The sequence below is a fragment of the Xyrauchen texanus genome, chromosome 11, assembly GCF_025860055.1.
Source record: "Xyrauchen texanus isolate HMW12.3.18 chromosome 11, RBS_HiC_50CHRs, whole genome shotgun sequence".
NCBI lineage: Eukaryota > Metazoa > Chordata > Actinopteri > Cypriniformes > Catostomidae > Xyrauchen > Xyrauchen texanus.
In genome coordinates this window covers 380038-397675 of record NC_068286.1, presented here as the reverse complement: position 1 = coordinate 397675, position 17638 = coordinate 380038, and the positions used below count along the sequence as shown (strand labels likewise).

Sequence of the window (17638 nt, the reverse complement as noted above, 5' to 3'; positions counted from 1 at the left end):
TTGAAGTCAGTTCTCCACACCAAAGATGAACTCATCACTGACCTAAAAGAAAGACTCAATTCTGTTTCAGCACCAGAGTCTTCTGCTAAACCCTTGACTCGTCCAGAGATGCTCATGGAGAATCCTCACCCTGAACAGATACCAGTGGAAGAGCCTCACTGCTCGACTGATCCAGCATCCCAGATCCACAGCTCCGCTGCACAGGACCCAGGAGAAACACACGCTCTTATCCTGACTGACTCCAATGGGAAATATGTCAGTGAGAAACTTCTTTACCAAACATGAGAGCCATGAAAATCTGGTGTCCAAACACAAGAAGTGCTTTTCAGATCCTGACTGAGAGTAAACATGAAAACTACAAGCACATAATAATCCACACAGGGACAAATGACTTAAGGGCCATGAAGGGCCGTGTGGCTCCTGTGATGAGAGAGGTGGCGATCAGAGCCACACAGCGATTCCCAGAGGCCAGAATAACTCTGTCCACACTGCTGCCACGCGCCGACGTGCCCTTCCACGTGATCCACGGGAATAATGTGGAACTCTCCAGAAGCTGCGCACTCATCCCTAATGTTCATCTAGCCCATCACAAAGACATACAGCCTCATCATATGTATGACCACATACATCTCAATAAGCAAGGAGTGAAAGTCTTCGCCAGAGTGCTGAAAAGCACAGCCCTTGGAAACACAGCAAGAAACAACAGAAACTTCGATAACAAGAGAAGCTCTCAGCCACCGAGAAGCCCTCATCCTCCAGCAGAGCCCAGACCGGCCACCGGCCCTCCATCACAACACAAGAGCTACGCAGCAGCCGCTCAACAACCACAGAACCCTGCAGCGGCTGAACTCAACCAGATAAGACATCTGCTGAACATCATCTGCTCCAGACTGAGGACATAACCTGCATCACACACACATCACACACACATTATAGAAGAACCCATGAAATCTTTTAAAATCAGTAGTTGGAATATACAAGGTCTGCACTCTTCTGCTTTTGGTAATAAGACTGCAGACCAAGACTTACTCAGCAGTGTAACAGATATGGACATCTGTATCTTTCATGAGACGTGGTGTCGTAGTAATGAGACTTTACACTGTCCAATAGGATACAAGGAAATTATGGTTCCTTCATCAAAGAATTCTAAAATAAAATGTGGCCGAGACTCAGGTGGAATACTTATATGGCACAAAGACGATTTAAAACATTCGATTAAAATTGCTAAAAGTGGAAAATCATCTATTTGGCTTGAAGTGAAATCCATCATATCACAGTCCAATCTTTACCTTTGTGCCATCTATATCCCACCCCACGACTCTCCCTATTACGAAGAGCAAAGCTTTCCAACATTACAGGCTGATATCTTACACTTTCAGTCCAGAGGAGATATCCTCATCTCGCGGAGACTTAAACGCCAGAACAGGGCGAGAGATTGATTATGTAAATATTGTAGATAATGACCACATCCTCAATGACACCACGTTTCATTCCTCATTGAATATCACACCGAGAAACAGCTACGATAATTCAGTGAACATTAATGGAAAACAAATGTTAAAACTCTGTAAAGGTTTAGGAATCTACATCATCAACGGCAGAACTCGTGGAGATACATTAGGTAGATTCACTTACTGCTCCAGATTAGGAGCCAGTGTGGTAGATTATTCAATAACAGATATTGACCCAAGCGTTATTAATGCCTTCACAGTCAGACCTCAGCTCCTGATCTCCGATCACTGCCAAACTGTGCTTTATCTGAAACCCCCGTGTGAAATAACTCAAACCTCTCCACTTGAATCTGGAAAACTGTTTCCTTTGAAACCTAAACTTAAATGGAATCAATCCAACTCGGATCAATTCAAAGAAAATATGAACAGTCCTACTATATCAAAAATGCTGGATGAATTTATGTCCATTGATTTCACTTTAGATATTAATGGAATAAATTTAGCAACAAAAAACGTAAATTACATATTCAAAACATTGATAACTCTATCTAACATTAAACCGCAAAGCAAACATAAAACGCATCAACAGAGAATGAGAAAGGATGTCTGGTTCGATGATGAATGTGCCGGTCTCAGAAAAGAACTGAGGAGACTCTCTAACAAAAAGCACAAAGATCCGTCCAGCCAGACATTACGGCTCTCTTATTCAGACTGTCTGCAAAATTACAAAAGAATTTTGAGGAACAAAAGAGAAAAATATTTTAAAGCCAAAATCGATGAAATTGATGATTCGGTAGATCAAAATACTTTCTGGAACCTTTATAAAAAACTAGAAAAACCCAAACTAGAGATGTCACTCCAGAATGGCACAATTTGGAAATCTTACTTTGAAAATTTGTATCGAAAAATTGCACCAGCTGACCTTAACCAACCTCAGAGTAAAATAAAGAAAACATTAGAAGACTTGGAGAAAACAATTAAGAATTATCAAAATCCATTAGATAAATATATAACAATATCTGAAATATTAGAACATATAAAACATCTTAAATTAAAGAAAGCATGTGGACAAGATCACATTAGTAATGAAATGCTTAAACTCAGCAGTCCCAGCATGATTCAAACTTTAGCCAAATTATTTAATTTGGTGTTGTGGTCCGGAAGCGTCCCTGAGAGCTGGTCTGAGGGACTCATCACACCCATACTCAAGAAAGGTGATCGATTCGACCCCAATAGTTATCGCGGCATCAGTGTGGGCAGTGCTTTAGGAAAACTGTTCTGCAGCATCATAAACAGACGCATCGTCTCACACATTTCATCCCACAACATTTTAAATAAAGCACAAATTGGCTTTTACAAAACACGCACATCCAACCACATCTATTCCCTCCACACTCTCATCAACAAAAACATCAAGGACAAACAAAGAAAAATATTTGCATGTTTTGTAGACTTTAAAAAAGCATTCGACTCAATTTGGCATGATGGTCTACTATACAAAATCCTACAAATTGGCATCGGCGGAAAAACATTTGATATTATAAAATCTCTGTACAGCAACAGCAAAAGTGCTGTGAAAATCAGTGACCACAGAAGCGCGTTCTTCCAGCAGGGCCGTGGAGTCTGAGCCCGACTCTATTCAACATCTACATCAATGATCTGGCATCAGCGCTGGAGAGCTCGACTGTACCCGGTCTCACTCTACACCACACACAGGCCAGGGGTCAGGGGTCAGAGGTCAGATGTCTGCTGTACGCGGATGATCTGGTCCTGCTGTCCCGCACACCTGAGGGCCTTCAGCAGAGCCTGTCCCTGCTGGAACAGTACTGTCGAGACTGGGCCCTGACAGTCAACCTGGACAAAACCAGAGTCATGGTGTTCCAGAAGAAGGCCCGATCTCAGGCACACAAACACCAGTTCCTGTATAAAGGCCAGGTCCTGCAGCACAGCACGAGCTATAGCTATCTGGGTATCGACATCAGCGCCTCGGGACGCTTCGGTCTGGCTGTTAAAACTCTGAGTGAAAAGGCACGGAGGGCTTTCTATGCCATAAAATCACGATGCGGACACTTAAAATTACCCATTAAAACCTGGATCAAATTATATAATTCAATAATAAAACCAATTATTTTATATGGATGTGAAATTTGGGGACCAGTACTAAATTTTAAAAATTGGGATAAAACACCAGTAGAAAAATTACAATTGGAAATTGCCAAAAATATTTTAGGGGTCCACAGAAACACGTCCACCGCCGCCTGCAGGGCCGAGGCTAGGCCTGTACCCGCTGAACATTGAGATCCAGAAGAGATGTGTTCAGTTCTGGCATCACCTCCATCAGTCTGATCCAGAGTCAGTGCAATATAAAGCCCTCCTCGCCAGTGAATCCTCAGCAGAACCTCATCCTCTGAACACACTCGCTCTTCAACTCGTCCATCAGACTATACTCCCTATTGACCACAGCTACAGCCCCAAAATTATTATTAAAGAAATCCACACAAATCTAAAAGACACTCATGATAAATCATTAAAAGCACATTTTGACCTCCAGAATAAACGCCAATGTTACTCGACCCTCAATAGAACCACTAAATTGGCCAGTTATCTATTTATTAAACATTTTAAAGAAAGACAAATCCTCTCCAAATACAGATTAAGTGACCATGACCTAGAGATAGAGAGAGGAAGACGTAGACAAACATGGACAGAGAGAGAGAGAGAGGATCTGTAGACACTGTGATCTACAGCACATAGAGGATGAGGAACACTTTCTGCTCTTTTGCTCGAAATATAGCAATATAAGAGAAACGTTTCTGCCCAAATTTGAAGCCTTGATCCCATCATTCTCTGAACTGAGTGACACTGAAAAAATGTCCTTCTTACTCGGAGAAGATGATAATACAGCTGCACTAGCGGCTAAATATGTGCTAGCTATTCACAACGCCAGAGACAGCTAATTCTCTAGAGTGACCCAATGTATTTATTTATACAGTGTGTGTATATTTATTTATCCATCTATTTACAATGCTACATGTGACATGATTTATACATATATGTTTTGTTTGTTTGTCTGTTTGTTTTATTATTTATATATAATATGTTGATGCTTTGGCAACATTGTGTTACACAGTCATGCTAATAAAGCAAATTTGAAATTGAAAATTGAAATTGAAATTGAATTGACACACTACTCACAACTTCCTGAAGGAGAGGCAGGAGGTGTCCAGCATGACGTCTGGACTGATGAGCTGTGAGGTTAGGAACGGCAGATACTGCACAAGTCGATAATCAAACCACTGATCCACCTCAGACTGGACGTTCACCTTCAGAACCTGAGACCACACACAGGACAACACCTGCCGGGCCAAACCCACAGAACCCACCCGCTCCTGCAGGACAAAAGATCAAAACACTTCGCTATATTAAAAGAATCTCAAAACTGTTAAACGAGCCTTTGTGTAAAGTACATAAGATTATCAGAACTTCAGATGGAACACAGTATTAAATTAGTCAAGCTTCTAGATGAACGGCGTAACAAGTCCGTACCGTCTGTAGGTACTGTGATGTTTTTGGGTAGTTTCTGAGAAGCTCGCAGAGTTTGGTTACATCGTCCACAGCGTTTGGACGGTTCAGGAGGCTGCTGACCTCCGCTGGAGACATTGAAGCCAACAGCTGCAGAGACAACACATACGTCAAACTACAATAAAACTTCTAAACGTCAGCACATAAACAAAACCTTAAGTAACATCTATGCTCATGAGCTTGTAGTTATTCATGGCCTCTACAATGGGATTGAATTGAACTAAATTATAATTGTATTTGAGTGTGTAGGCAGTGTGCAGGATGTTTGTGACCTCTGACACTCGAGCAGGAGTCATCAGCGACAGGAATGTGCTCAGATTCGGGAACTGGAAACTCATGAAGGACGACACCAGGAAGGAGTAGTAACTCTGGTTACCATAGCACTGCAGCGGGGTGGGCCCTGTGGGGAAAGAAGGATGACTGAATGGATGACCAGGCTGAGAGGTGGATGAAGGGACAGATGGATGGAGTGATACCTTGTAAAGAGTTGAGGATTTGTTGGTAGATCTGATCTTGTGTTGCGGGCTGGAAGGTGGAGACAGACGAGTTCAGCAGCTGAACCCTGAAAGAACAAACACAACCATCCATCACATTCTGTGTGTGTGTGCGTCTTACCTGGAGGCATCTAACAACATAGGCAATCGTCAATCCACATATCAAATGTTTCATGATTCACAGGGAAGTCCAATTCATTTTAGTGAATAGTTTTTAGAAGTGAATAGTCCATGCGTAGAAGTAACTGTGTCTTCCGAAGTAAGATATTGAGCTAATAATTGAAGTTGTTTATCACTATGATTTAGATTTAACATAAAAGTGTTTTAGAAGTAGTTTTTAGAATAGGTACAATTAATTTAGTTCAATTTAGTGTTTAAATCACATCATCCTAACTGAAGTCATCAATAAGCATTTATTCATGATCGGGCTGAACAGTAATGATCAAGGTGAGAAACTGTTCCAGTAGCATTTCCACTTAAGCACTGTTTGGTATGATTATAAACCATGCCTGAGGACAGAGAAGCGTTCTGATTCACGCCCGAGGGAAAGAGAAGCGTTGTGAATCGCGCCCCAGGAAAGAGAAGCGATCTGAATCACGCCCGAGGACAGAGAAGCGTTCTGAGTCACGCCCGAGGAAAGAGAAGCGTTCTGAATCGCGCCCCAGGAAAGAGAAGCGATCTGAATCACGCCCCAGGAAAGAGAAGCGTTCTGAATCACGCCTGAGGAAAGAGAAGCGTTCTGAATCACGCCCCAGGAAAGAGAAGCGTTCTGAATCACGCCTCGAGGAAAGAGAAGCGTTCTGAATCACGCCTGAGGAAAGAGAAGCGTTCTGAATCGTGCCCCAGGAAAGAGAAGCGATCTGAATCACGTCCCAGGAAAGAGAAGCGTTCTGAATCACGCCCCAGGAAAGAGAAGCGATCTGAATCACGCCCGAGGAAAGAGAAGCGTTCTGAATCACGCCTGAGGAAAGAGAAGCGTTCTGAATCACGCCTGAGGAAAGAGAAGCGTTCTGAATCGCGCCCCAGGAAAGAGAAGCGATCTGAATCACGCCCCAGGAAAGAGAAGCGTTCTGAATCAAGCCTGAGGAAAGAGAAGCGTTCTGAATCACGCCTGAGGAAAGAGAAGCGTTCTGAATCGCGCCTGAGGAAAGAGAAGCGTTCTGAATCGCGCCCCAGGAAAGAGAAGCGTTCTGAATCGCGCCCCAGGAAAGAGAAGCGTTCTGAATCGCGCCCCAGGAAAGAGAAGCGTTCTGAATCGCGCCCCAGGAAAGAGAAGCGTTCTGAATCACGCCTGAGGAAAGAGAAGCGTTCTGAATCGCGCCCCAGGAAAGAGAAGCGATCTGAATCACGCCCCAGGAAAGAGAAGCGTTCTGAATCGCGCCCCAGGAAAGAGAAGCGTTCTGAATCACGCCTGAGGAAAGAGAAGCGTTCTGAATCACGCCCCAGGAAAGAGAAGCGATCTGAATCACGCCCCAGGAAAGAGAAGCGATCTGAATCACGCCCGAGGAAGAGAAGCGATCTGAATCGCGCCCGAGGAAGAGAAGCGTTCTACTCATGATTTTGCAGAACCACAGTGGAAAAAGGAACCATAATCGTGCCAGCAAACCTGGATCGGTACAGATCCACAACGAGAAATGTTCAGGCCGATGGCGGAAAAGTGAATATTGTTTTAGAGCCAGAAATTAGATTTATAGTAGAACGAAATAATAGGAATATAACTTCATAGTTCTGAAAAAATTTATAACTTTAATAGCTTAAATTATGTTTGCAGCATTTTTGTTAGTTCCTAAATTTTTATCCTTTTTATGCAGAGTGTGGTGAGAGCGGCTCATGTCTTATCTCGTATACTAGCAGATCACACAATGTAGGTGTGTGTACATCTCACCCCTGCTGGCTGATGGAGCAGGGTCTCTGCTGAATAATGCTGAAGTATTGTGTGGTCTGTTGGACTGTGATGTTTTGTACGAATGGAGGCAGAATTTTCTGTATCCAGACTTCCAGCTGAGCGTCTGATACTGTCGTCAGATTCCCTCTGACAAACACCTGCTGCAGGAAGGCTTCACGGACAGGAGGAGCGAGCACTACGCCCTGCAACTGAGAGACACAGGACAACCAATCAGAACACAGATACTCCACACACAGCCAATAAGAACACAGAGTCCACACACAGCCAATAAGAACACAGAGTCCACACACAGCCAATCAGAACACAGAGTCCACACACAGCCAATAAGAACACAGAGTCCACACACAGCCAATCAGAACACAGATACTCCACACACAGCCAATCAGAACACAGATACTCCACACACAGCCAATCAGAACACAGATACTCCACACACAGCCAATAAGAACACAGAGTCCACACACAGCCAATCAGAACACAGATACTCCACACACAGCCAATCAGAACACAGAGTCCACACACAGCCAATCAGAACACAGATACTCCACACACAGCCAATCAGAACACAGAGTCCACACACAGCCAATCAGAACACAGAGTCCACACACAGCCAATAAGAACACAGATACTCCACACACACAGCCAATCAGAACACAGACAGTCCACACACAGACTGTATTCAGACCTTTAGAGCAGCAGACAGTGATGTGTAGAATCCAGTGAATTGATTGTCTGGTATATTGAGCAGCAGCTGGTTGACCGCAGCGGTGGTGGTGAGGACGCCGGGTGTGCTGGACAGCTCCACTAACTGTCTCACACTCAACAGACTCAGAGTGTCCAACTGCACACAAACATATATATAACATCATCATCACACACCAACAATGCTTGCAAAGTGCTTTACAGAAAATATATGATTGCATTTTCACAATTAAATAAGAGAAATAAAGAAAAATAAAATGCATAAACAGAATAGTAATAAACACTTAACATACACACCTGTAAACACATGTACACAAACAAACACAAAGAAACATTTGCATATGTAAAGTCTGTTTTGTGCGTATAATCATACCACATTGAAGTTGGGGTTGAGCATCTGCAGGTCGCTGATTGAGGTGAAAACAGCGAAACGTGCAAAGTTCACCGTCAGCCAATCAGAGCTGCTCTGCAAGACGTCCACACACCCTAAACAAAACCCACACGGCAATGCTCTTATTGTGCTAATAAATGCCCTCAGTAATACAGAACAGTTATTATTCTCAACAGGTTTGCATGAGATTCAGAGGTAAGGGCTCGGGGGTTTGGGGGTTAAGGTTATGGTGCAGGGGCTAGGGGTTAAGGTTAGGGTGTAGGGGCTAGGGGTCAGGGGTTAAGGTTAGGGTGCAGGTTCTAGGGGTCAGGGGTTAAGGTGTAGGGGCTAGGGGTCAGGGGTCAGGGGTTAATGTGTAGGGTGCAGGGGCTAGGGGTCAGGGGTTAAGGTGTAGGGTGCAGGGGCTAGGGGTCAGGGGTTAAGGTTAGGGTGCAGGGGCTAGGGGTCAGGGGTTAAGGTTAGGGTGCAGGGGATAGGGGTCAGGGGTTAAGGTGTAGGGTGCAGGGGTTAAGGTTAGGGTGCAGGGGCTAGGGGTCAGGGGTTAAGGTTAGGGTGCAGGGGCTAGGGGTCAGGGGTTAAGGTTAGGGTGCAGGGGATAGGGGTCAGGGGTTAAGGTTAGGGTGCAGGGGAAAGGGGTCAGGGGTTAAGGTTTAGGGGCTAGGGGTCAGGGGTTAAGGTGAGGGTGCAGGTGCTAGGGGTCAGGGGTTAAGGTTAGGGTGCAGGTGCTGTTGTGGTTTCTCATGCCAATTTTGTGAAAAATCACTCAGCATCTTTGGGGTTTTGATTTCAGAAGAATAGACTTTATTATCACACAATAAAGCCGAGTTGCCTACGGTGAAACCACAGTACCAACAACAACTGAAGCATCTCTGGTTTGGTTTTACTTAAATACATCTCCTCAAACAAGGTGGGGCTTACATGCATTATCTATCATGCTCTTCATTGACTCTGGTCTTGACCATATTAAGAAGTAACAGAATGTCCTTTGGAAGAGATCAATTCTCCCCCCTAAGTAATGCTATTTATGTTTCTGCACACACAGTCAAATAGTCAAACATATGTGAGCACATATTCATCACGTCACAGGCCTTTACATACAGTAAACTGCATGTTTGCCCCTCAGACATAACTGTGGTATAAATCAACAATGTTTTCATTGATTATTCCTGATTAACTTGATAAAAATATACTACAGTGCTAGGGGTCAGGGGTTAAGGTTAGGGTGCAGGGGCTAGGGGTCAGGGGTTAAGGTTAGGGTGCAGGGGCTAGGGGTCAGGGGTTAAGGTGAGGGTGCAGGGGCTAGGGGTCAGGGGTTAAGGTGAGGGTGCAGGGGCTAGGGCTCAGGGGTTAAGGTTAGGGTGCAGGTGCAGGGGTCAGGGGTTAAGGTTAGGGTGCAGGGGCTAGGGGTCAGGGTTAAGGTTAGGGTGCAGGGGCTAGGGCTCAGGGGTTAAGGTTAGGGTGCAGGTACTAGGGGTCAGGGGTTAAGGTTAGGGTGCAGGGGCTAGGGGTCAGGGGTTAAGGTTAGGGTGCAGGGGCTAGGGCTCAGGGGTTAAGGTTAGGGTGCAGGGGTCAGGGGTTAAGGTTAGGGTGCAGGGGCTAGGGGTCAGGGGTTAAGGTTAGGGTGCAGGGGCTAGGGGTCAGGGGTTAAGGTTAGGTTGCAGGGGCTAGGGGTCAGGGGTTAAGGTTATGGTGCAGGGGCTAGGGGTTAAGGTTAGGGTGTAGGGGCTAGGGGTCAGGGGTTAAGGTTAGGGTGCAGGGGCTAGGGGTCAGGGGTTAAGGTTAGGGTGCAGGGGATAGGGGTCAGGGGTTAAGGTTAGGATGTAGGGGCTAGAGGTCAGGGGTTAAGGTGTAGGGGCTAGGGGTCAGGGGTTAAGGTGAGGGTGCAGGTGCTAGGGGTCAGGGGTTAAGGTTAGGGTGCAGGGGCTAGGGGTCAGGGGTTAAGGTTAGGGTGCAGGGGCTTGGGCTCAGGGGTTAAGGTTAGGGTGCAGGTGCTAGGGGTCAGGGGTTAAGGTTAGGGTGCAGGGGCTAGGGGTCAGGGGTTAAGGTTAGGGTGCAGGGGCTAGGGGTCAGGGGTTAAGGTTAGGGTGCAGGGGCTTGGGCTCAGGGGTTAAGGTTAGGGTGCAGGTGCTAGGGGTCAGGGGTTAAGGTTAGGGTGCAGGTGCTAGGGCTCAGGGGTTAAGGTTAGGGTGCAGGGGCTAGGGGTCAGGGGTTAAGGTTAGGGTGCAGGGGCTAGGGGTCAGGGGTTAAGTTTAGGGTGCAGGGGCTTGGGCTCAGCGGTTAAGGTTAGGGTGCAGGTGCTAGGGGTCAGGGGTTAAGGTTAGGGTGCAGGGGCTAGGGCTCAGGGGTTAAGGTTAGGATGCAGGGGCTAGGGGTCAGGGGTTAAGGTTATAAGGTTACACTCATGTGTGAGTGAGTGTATAATCTAACCTGCAGTCTTGTTGAGAGAGAGGAAGACTTTGATGAAGTCAACATAGACATTTGCTTGTGTATCGGTGGACATGACGTCAAAACTCTGACTGAAGATCTCAACACTGAAAAACAAATAACATCTCAGATCTGCTCTATGATCGACACACAAACATGTGTGTATGTGTGTGTGTAACTCACACACTCCTGTAGGTGTCGCAGCTGAAGTCTCTCGTGGCGAGACAGGACAGAAAGTTCTCAGAGGCATGAGGTAAAAATGGGCGGAGTCTGATGTTAAACCAGCGCTGGATGAACGATTCATCTTGCAGATTGGTCGAGCTGAAGGTGCTCAGAGTCACCTCTCCAATCATATTCAAGAACGACACAGAGGAGCGGGACTTATTCAGCTTCTGAGAAAGAGAAAGAGAGACTTTCTAAATGACTTAATTAGTAATTCAACAATCTCTTTCATGTGTCCCTTTGTTAAATGTGTTGTTGCAAGCTTTTATTTAATGTTATTGTCCTGTGAGTGTTTGTGGTGTACCATGTTGGCGAGCTGGTCGAGGGCGGGACCCAGCAGGACGTTGATCTTCAGCGTGAACAGTTTCCACGTCTCCTCGGATACGGTTTCGTTACTGTTGAGACTGCACGACAACATTGTCACGAGGTCCTGTGTGCTCAGACCTGTCAACTAAAAACATACACAGTAAATATGTGTGCAAACAGAGGGATAGTGTGTGTCTGTGTGTGTTGGTGTGTTTGTGTACCTCTGCACAAGCGTACTGTGTGATGTTGAAATCACAGAGCTGACTGCCGTCAGGAAAAGAGCTGAAACACACATCAGTAAACACAATGAGAACACTGGCGAGCAGATGTGTGTGAGTGCGAGTGTGCGTGTGAATGTGTGTGTGTGTGTGTGTGTGTGTGAATGTGTGTGTTCGTTTGTGTGTGCGCGTGAATGTGAATGTGTGTGAGTATGAGTGTGTGTGAGTGTGAATGTGCGTTTGTGTGCGCGTGTGAATGTGCGTGTGTGTGTGTGCATGTGCATGTGAATGTGTGTTTGTGTGTGTGTGTGTGTGTGTGTTGTTCACCTGTTGACATTCTTGCAAATTGATGTCTCTGAGAGAGAGAGAGAGAGAGAGAGAGAGAGAGACATTTCTGACAAAAAATTTAAGTTGACAAATTTCTTTTTTATTTTGTAATGAATATGAAATCAAAACAAAAAAAGACGATAATTAAACAAACTTTAATTCATTTGAATTAAAACACTGTTGATAAAAATATGATGAGAAAAAATATTAAAAGAGCACAAACGAATCTAAGAACTAAGAAAGTTCTAGAAAGTGATTTGTGTAATCCTGATGTTGGACATCTTATTTAAACATACACTGTATGCAATATTACAACTTACATCAGTACAGACAATGAAACAATGAACCTGAACACAGCAGTTCTAATGTTTAACACACAACACGTGATGTCATAAACACATTAAACTCTGAATATTAATAACAGTCTCTAAAGCAGGAAGAAATCTCAATGCAGTGACACGGAAAGAATATTCCTCTCATGATATTAGTTCAGGTTTTCACAAGGATCGTGTTTTATATGTTTGAATAAACTGTCAAATGTAACATTAGACAGAGAGAGATAAAGAATGAGAGAAACTGACCGTTCACGGGGGTGACGTCACACTATAAAAGAGAAGACAATCAGATCAACAACAGTCAAAGCGTCTGAAACTATTTGTGAATAAAGCAGCGTTTCCATCCCATGTGTACAAAATCTTGTAGAGCTGAAGATGGAAGCGACTGTGTCTTTTAATGAAACACTCTCAACATCTCAGATGATATTGATGGTGTTCTTTCAGTGAATAAAGTACATTTTATAGGAATAGAAAATCAAAATCAAGATGTGTGTTTCCACTGTAGTTTACACACGTCTTCTTATCAAATAAAAGTGTAAGCATGTAAGTGAGCATAAACGTATTACACGTGAATTTATGAGATTTTATTGGCATTGTGGTGCTTCCATCCGACATGTTTTTTTACAATACACCAAAATGTGTTTAAATGCAAACCCAGCCCATATTAAAAGCATATTGAACACTCACCACTCCACTGAAGCTCACACAACCTGACAGACAGACAGACATGAATGAGTGAGTGAATATACAATATTTCACATACAAACATTAGAACACCAATATAGCAGAATTATACTTTGTATTTAAAGCAGCAAGAGCAGTGATACAGGAAGTGATGTAAGCAGTGACACGGGAAGTGATGTAAGCAGTGACACGGGAAGTGATGTAAGCAGTGACACGGGAAGTGATGTAAGCAGTGATACGGGAAGTGATGTAAGCAGTGACATGGGAAGTGATGTAAGCAGTGACACGGGAAGTGATGTAAGCAGTGATACAGGAAGTGATGTAAGCAGTGACACGGGAAGTGAGGTAAGCAGTGATACAGGAAGTGATGTAAGCAGTGACACGGGAAGTGATGTAAGCAGTGACACGGGAAGTGATGTAAGCAGTGACACGGGAAGTGATGTAAGCAGTGACACGGGAAGTGATGTAAGCAGTGACACGGGAAGTGATGTAAGCAGTGATACAGGAAGTGTTGTAAGCAGTGACACGGGATGTGATGTAAGCAGTGACACGGGAAGTGATGTAAGCAGTGACACAGGAAGTGATGTAAGCAGTGACACGGGATGTGATGTAAGCAGTGATACAGGAAGTGATGTAAGCAGTGACACGGGAAGTGAGGTAAGCAGTGATACAGGAAGTGATGTAAGCAGTGACACGGGAAGTGATGTAAGCAGTGACACGGGAAGTGATGTAAGCAGTGACACGGGAAGTGATGTAAGCAGTGACACGGGAAGTGATGTAAGCAGTGACACAGGAATTGATGTAAGCAGTGATACAGGAAGTGATGTAAGCAGTGACACGGGATGTGATGTAAGCAGTGACACGGGAAGTGATGTAAGCAGTGACATGGGAAGTGATGTAAGCAGTGACACGGGAAGTGATGTAAGCAGTGACATGGGAAGTGATGTAAGCAGTGACACAGGAAGTGATTTAAGCAGTGATACAGGAAGTGATGTAAGCAGTGACACAGGAAGTGATTTAAGCAGTGATACAGGAAGTGATGTAAGCAGTGATACAGGAAGTGATGTAAGCAGTGACACGGGATGTGATGTAAGCAGTGACACGGGAAGTGATGTAAGCAGTGACATGGGAAGTGATGTAAGCAGTGACACAGGAAGTGATGTAAGCAGTGATACAGGAAGTGTTGTAAGCAGTGACACGGGATGTGATGTAAGCAGTGACACAGGAAGTGATGTAAGCAGTGATACAGGAAGTGTTGTAAGCAGTGACACGGGATGTGATGTAAGCAGTGACACGGGAAGTGATGTAAGCAGTGACACGGGAAGTGATGTAAGCAGTGACACGGGAAGTGATGTAAGCCGTGACACAGGAAGTGATGTAAGCAGTGATACAGGAAGTGATGTAAGCAGTGACACAGGAAGTGATGTAAGCAGTGACACAGGAAGTGTTGTAACAGTGGTATTTCTCACCCGGTGGCACATCCTGCAGCAGAGCTGTTTTGCTCCTCAGAATCAGTATCTCAAGCTCCACCGGCACACTGACGGTCAGGTGATCCAGACGATGGAAACTGCAAACAAACAGATGTGTGAGCGTGAGAATCTGTGCATCACTGATGATTGAAGATACGGAGAGATATTCAGCAGATGACACTCACATGGATCGATATGACAGACAGGAGATGTTACTCTGTTAAAGACAACACAGAATCAATGAAAACTGAGTGAATGGATAATAATGATCATTGCAAGTGCTTTTAAACTGTTCTACCGTCTTTGAAAATGTAACCAGGAAGACAAGAAATTCAGGAATTCTCAGCGGAGATGCAGTCAGATGATCGAACACTGCGGCGATGACCACATCTTTCTCCGGAAGACCAGTCAGATCTCCAACAATCAGTCCGGCTAACTGCTCTGGAGACAGATACACCAGAGTCTCCAACTAGACACACAAGAGGATGACAGAAAACATTGTTTTTCCAACCTTAAATGACACTCTCAAGTGATAAACGGCAATAACATCAGCAATCAGCACAGGAGGAGATCCTTCTAGACAACATCCAGTCCCCGGAGAACAAGCTGGATGAGATCAAGGCCAGAGACAAACCTCTCTTGTCCACTGTTGTTCATGAGTGACCGACCTCTCAGACAACAGTGTGTATAATGTAAGCATTATCTAAAGTGATGTGCAGTTTGACTATACCAGGTTGATTTGTGGGTTGAGTGAGATCAGTTGATTCAGAGAGAGGAGTGTTGAAAACTGCCCAAAGTTACTGACGAGCCACAGAGCGCTGTCATTAGACACACACGCCGCACCTGACAAACACACACAACAAAACAACATTAACACACCTTCATTGTCCTTAATACACTGAGATGCCACTGAACACACAACTGCATCCTTCACAGTTCCACAAATCATTACCGAACACAGAAAACTCATCAAACAATCGTTGTGAGCAGAGCACACTTATAATGTGTGTGTTTGTTCAGCACCTGCCGTCCTTTCAGAGAGGAAAGGTAAGATGAATTCTGACACTGTTATTTCCTTCTGAAGTTGATCCATCTGGAGAAATCCTGCATTGAACGCCGCAACTCTGCAGGACACAAACATGTGGTTGAAATCTTTCCATTAAATCTATTGTTTCCATTTTCTACTCCCAACACTAAACCAACGCATACAGACACAAAGCTGAAGTGTGGCAATTCTGCATCACGGCTGAAAGAGTTCCCCTGACTTTCATTGGTCAGAAAACACACGGTGTGGTCTCAAACTCACGCCATTGGTCGACTCAAGGTTGCTGTGTCAGGCTGGATGGGATGCTCAAACAAACTGATCAATGATTTGCTACAGCCATAGAGTCACAGTGTTTAGATCGTTCAGGAAATAAATCGATGAGTAGTTATAGTTGACTACATATTTAACTAGTACCGGCTGTGTTCAGCAGGGGGCAGTAAGCAAAACTCCAGCTGTACAGAGAACAAACACATTCAGACTGGACTAGATTTACCTTCACACAGCGACTTAAAAATGCTGCGTTTATGACGTTTTAAAGCGTCCGTCTGACGCAGGTGAAAATCGATGCGGAATGTCCTTCGAATTTTATCTCAGATTGTTGTGGTCTGTAAGCCAACGATAGGCGTATGTTCAATACTGTAATTTAATGTCATTTTAAATGATGATATTTCTTATATACTGTATATTATAATTATTTAATCTTTCTATATTTTATTCAACATTATATATAATTGTTTTTATTTGCAGGCCTTTCTCTGCAAATAGTGATAGAAGTGATTCATCTGCATTTCATGTAACTACTTCCAATAAAAACCGAATCGACTGACAACGCTTCATTTTGCCACTGAATAAACGGCACACTTCAGCTTTAAGTGGGACATTATTTCGTCTCCTCTGGGGTGTGAATAATAACAGGGCCGTTTACACTCTCTGGAAGTTCTGGCAGCTGAAAGTCCTGCTGCGCAAACATTGCAGGAACGTTCTGGATGGAAACAGCAGGAGCGGTCTGAGACGCTCGCCAAACCACAGGGTGACGACTCCATCGTCCGTGAGTCTGTCCAGTCGGAGCTCTCGCAGCACATCCAGAACAACAGAGGCCGATTGACCGCTCCACCCCACAGACTGCAGAGAGAGAGAATCGATCAGAAACAACACTGTGAAAACTATTTCCAAACGAATTATCATCATCATGCCGAATTATTCTGCATTCAATATAAGTAAATATACGTTTATATTTATATAGCACATTTCATACACAATGCTAATTCAGAGAAATGATAAAGAGAAGGACAGATATTAAAGTCCATTTAAAATCATGCAGCACTATGCATCATTTAATGTATTGGAGAGAATATTCAACTCATAATTTGTTGTTTGTTATCGCTATATCACAATCAGGCTGACATATTGGTTATTAAAATGATAGAATTAATGATAACCATTGAATTAATCAGTTCTTTTTTTTAAATTGAGTCTAAACGCCGTCATCTAGTGAATCTGTAGATAGCACCTAAAACTCCATTACACTTGAAGCGTCAGACAGTTTGACTGAACTGTTGATTGGTGATGTACCCTGTTGGAGAGCGTGTAGAAGGCGGAGTCCAGCAGGTGTGAAACTCTGGCCAGGAAGAGCTTCCAGCTCTCAGGTGAGCTCGTGACATCAGTAGACAGCTGACACTCCAGTATCGAGACCAGGTGCTCAACACTGACATTCAACACCTGAACAAACCATTACATAATTACAGATACATGCATATGATTGGTTCATGCCAAAGCACATGTCTTATTATAGAGATACAGGTGTATTCTGGAATATCCTGTAGATTCATGTCTGATTACCGGGGTACAGGCATATTGTGGGATACTGAAATCACAAAGCGTCTTTGTTGTGTCTCCATTATTCAGGTAGTTCTGTAACGCAGAGCTGGACACATCAGGACAACAGAGAGGACAAGGTTAGTCCAACATTAAACAACAGTCACAAAAATAGAGCATTTATTAAAACGTTACTGTACCTGTCCACTCCACTGCACACCTGAGACTCTGAAATACACACAGTGGGAGAAGATCAACACACACTAC

The 17638-nt window shown here is 44.2% G+C and overlaps 2 protein-coding genes across 50 annotated transcripts in view; one reads left to right on the top strand and one right to left on the bottom strand.

Moving 5' to 3' along the window:
• The window catches only part of LOC127652205 (zinc finger protein 501-like), a 277426-nt gene that overhangs the window by 48352 nt on the left and 211436 nt on the right, over positions 1 to 17638 (top strand). The window lies entirely within an intron of this gene.
• Positions 1 to 17638, bottom strand: part of mslnb (mesothelin b) — an 89398-nt gene that overhangs the window by 32277 nt on the left and 39483 nt on the right. For all 49 annotated transcript variants that reach the window (XM_052138306.1, XM_052138298.1, XM_052138299.1 and 46 more), the window contains 23 exons: positions 17572 to 17599; positions 17396 to 17480; positions 17129 to 17275; positions 16482 to 16678; positions 15535 to 15635; positions 15242 to 15354; positions 14810 to 14980; positions 14697 to 14728; positions 14512 to 14609; positions 13046 to 13068; positions 12605 to 12626; positions 12024 to 12051; positions 11700 to 11760; positions 11477 to 11623; positions 11134 to 11342; positions 10954 to 11057; positions 8509 to 8621; positions 8119 to 8274; positions 7413 to 7621; positions 5510 to 5595; positions 5306 to 5433; positions 4998 to 5123; positions 4647 to 4840 (listed from right to left, as the gene is read on the bottom strand). In XM_052138306.1, the coding sequence (XP_051994266.1) occupies positions 4647 to 4840; positions 4998 to 5123; positions 5306 to 5433; positions 5510 to 5595; positions 7413 to 7621; positions 8119 to 8274; positions 8509 to 8621; positions 10954 to 11057; positions 11134 to 11342; positions 11477 to 11623; positions 11700 to 11760; positions 12024 to 12051; positions 12605 to 12626; positions 13046 to 13068; positions 14512 to 14609; positions 14697 to 14728; positions 14810 to 14980; positions 15242 to 15354; positions 15535 to 15635; positions 16482 to 16678; positions 17129 to 17275; positions 17396 to 17480; positions 17572 to 17599 (2578 nt within the window). The remainder of the gene's footprint in view (positions 1 to 4646; positions 4841 to 4997; positions 5124 to 5305; positions 5434 to 5509; positions 5596 to 7412; positions 7622 to 8118; positions 8275 to 8508; positions 8622 to 10953; positions 11058 to 11133; positions 11343 to 11476; positions 11624 to 11699; positions 11761 to 12023; positions 12052 to 12604; positions 12627 to 13045; positions 13069 to 14511; positions 14610 to 14696; positions 14729 to 14809; positions 14981 to 15241; positions 15355 to 15534; positions 15636 to 16481; positions 16679 to 17128; positions 17276 to 17395; positions 17481 to 17571; positions 17600 to 17638) is intronic.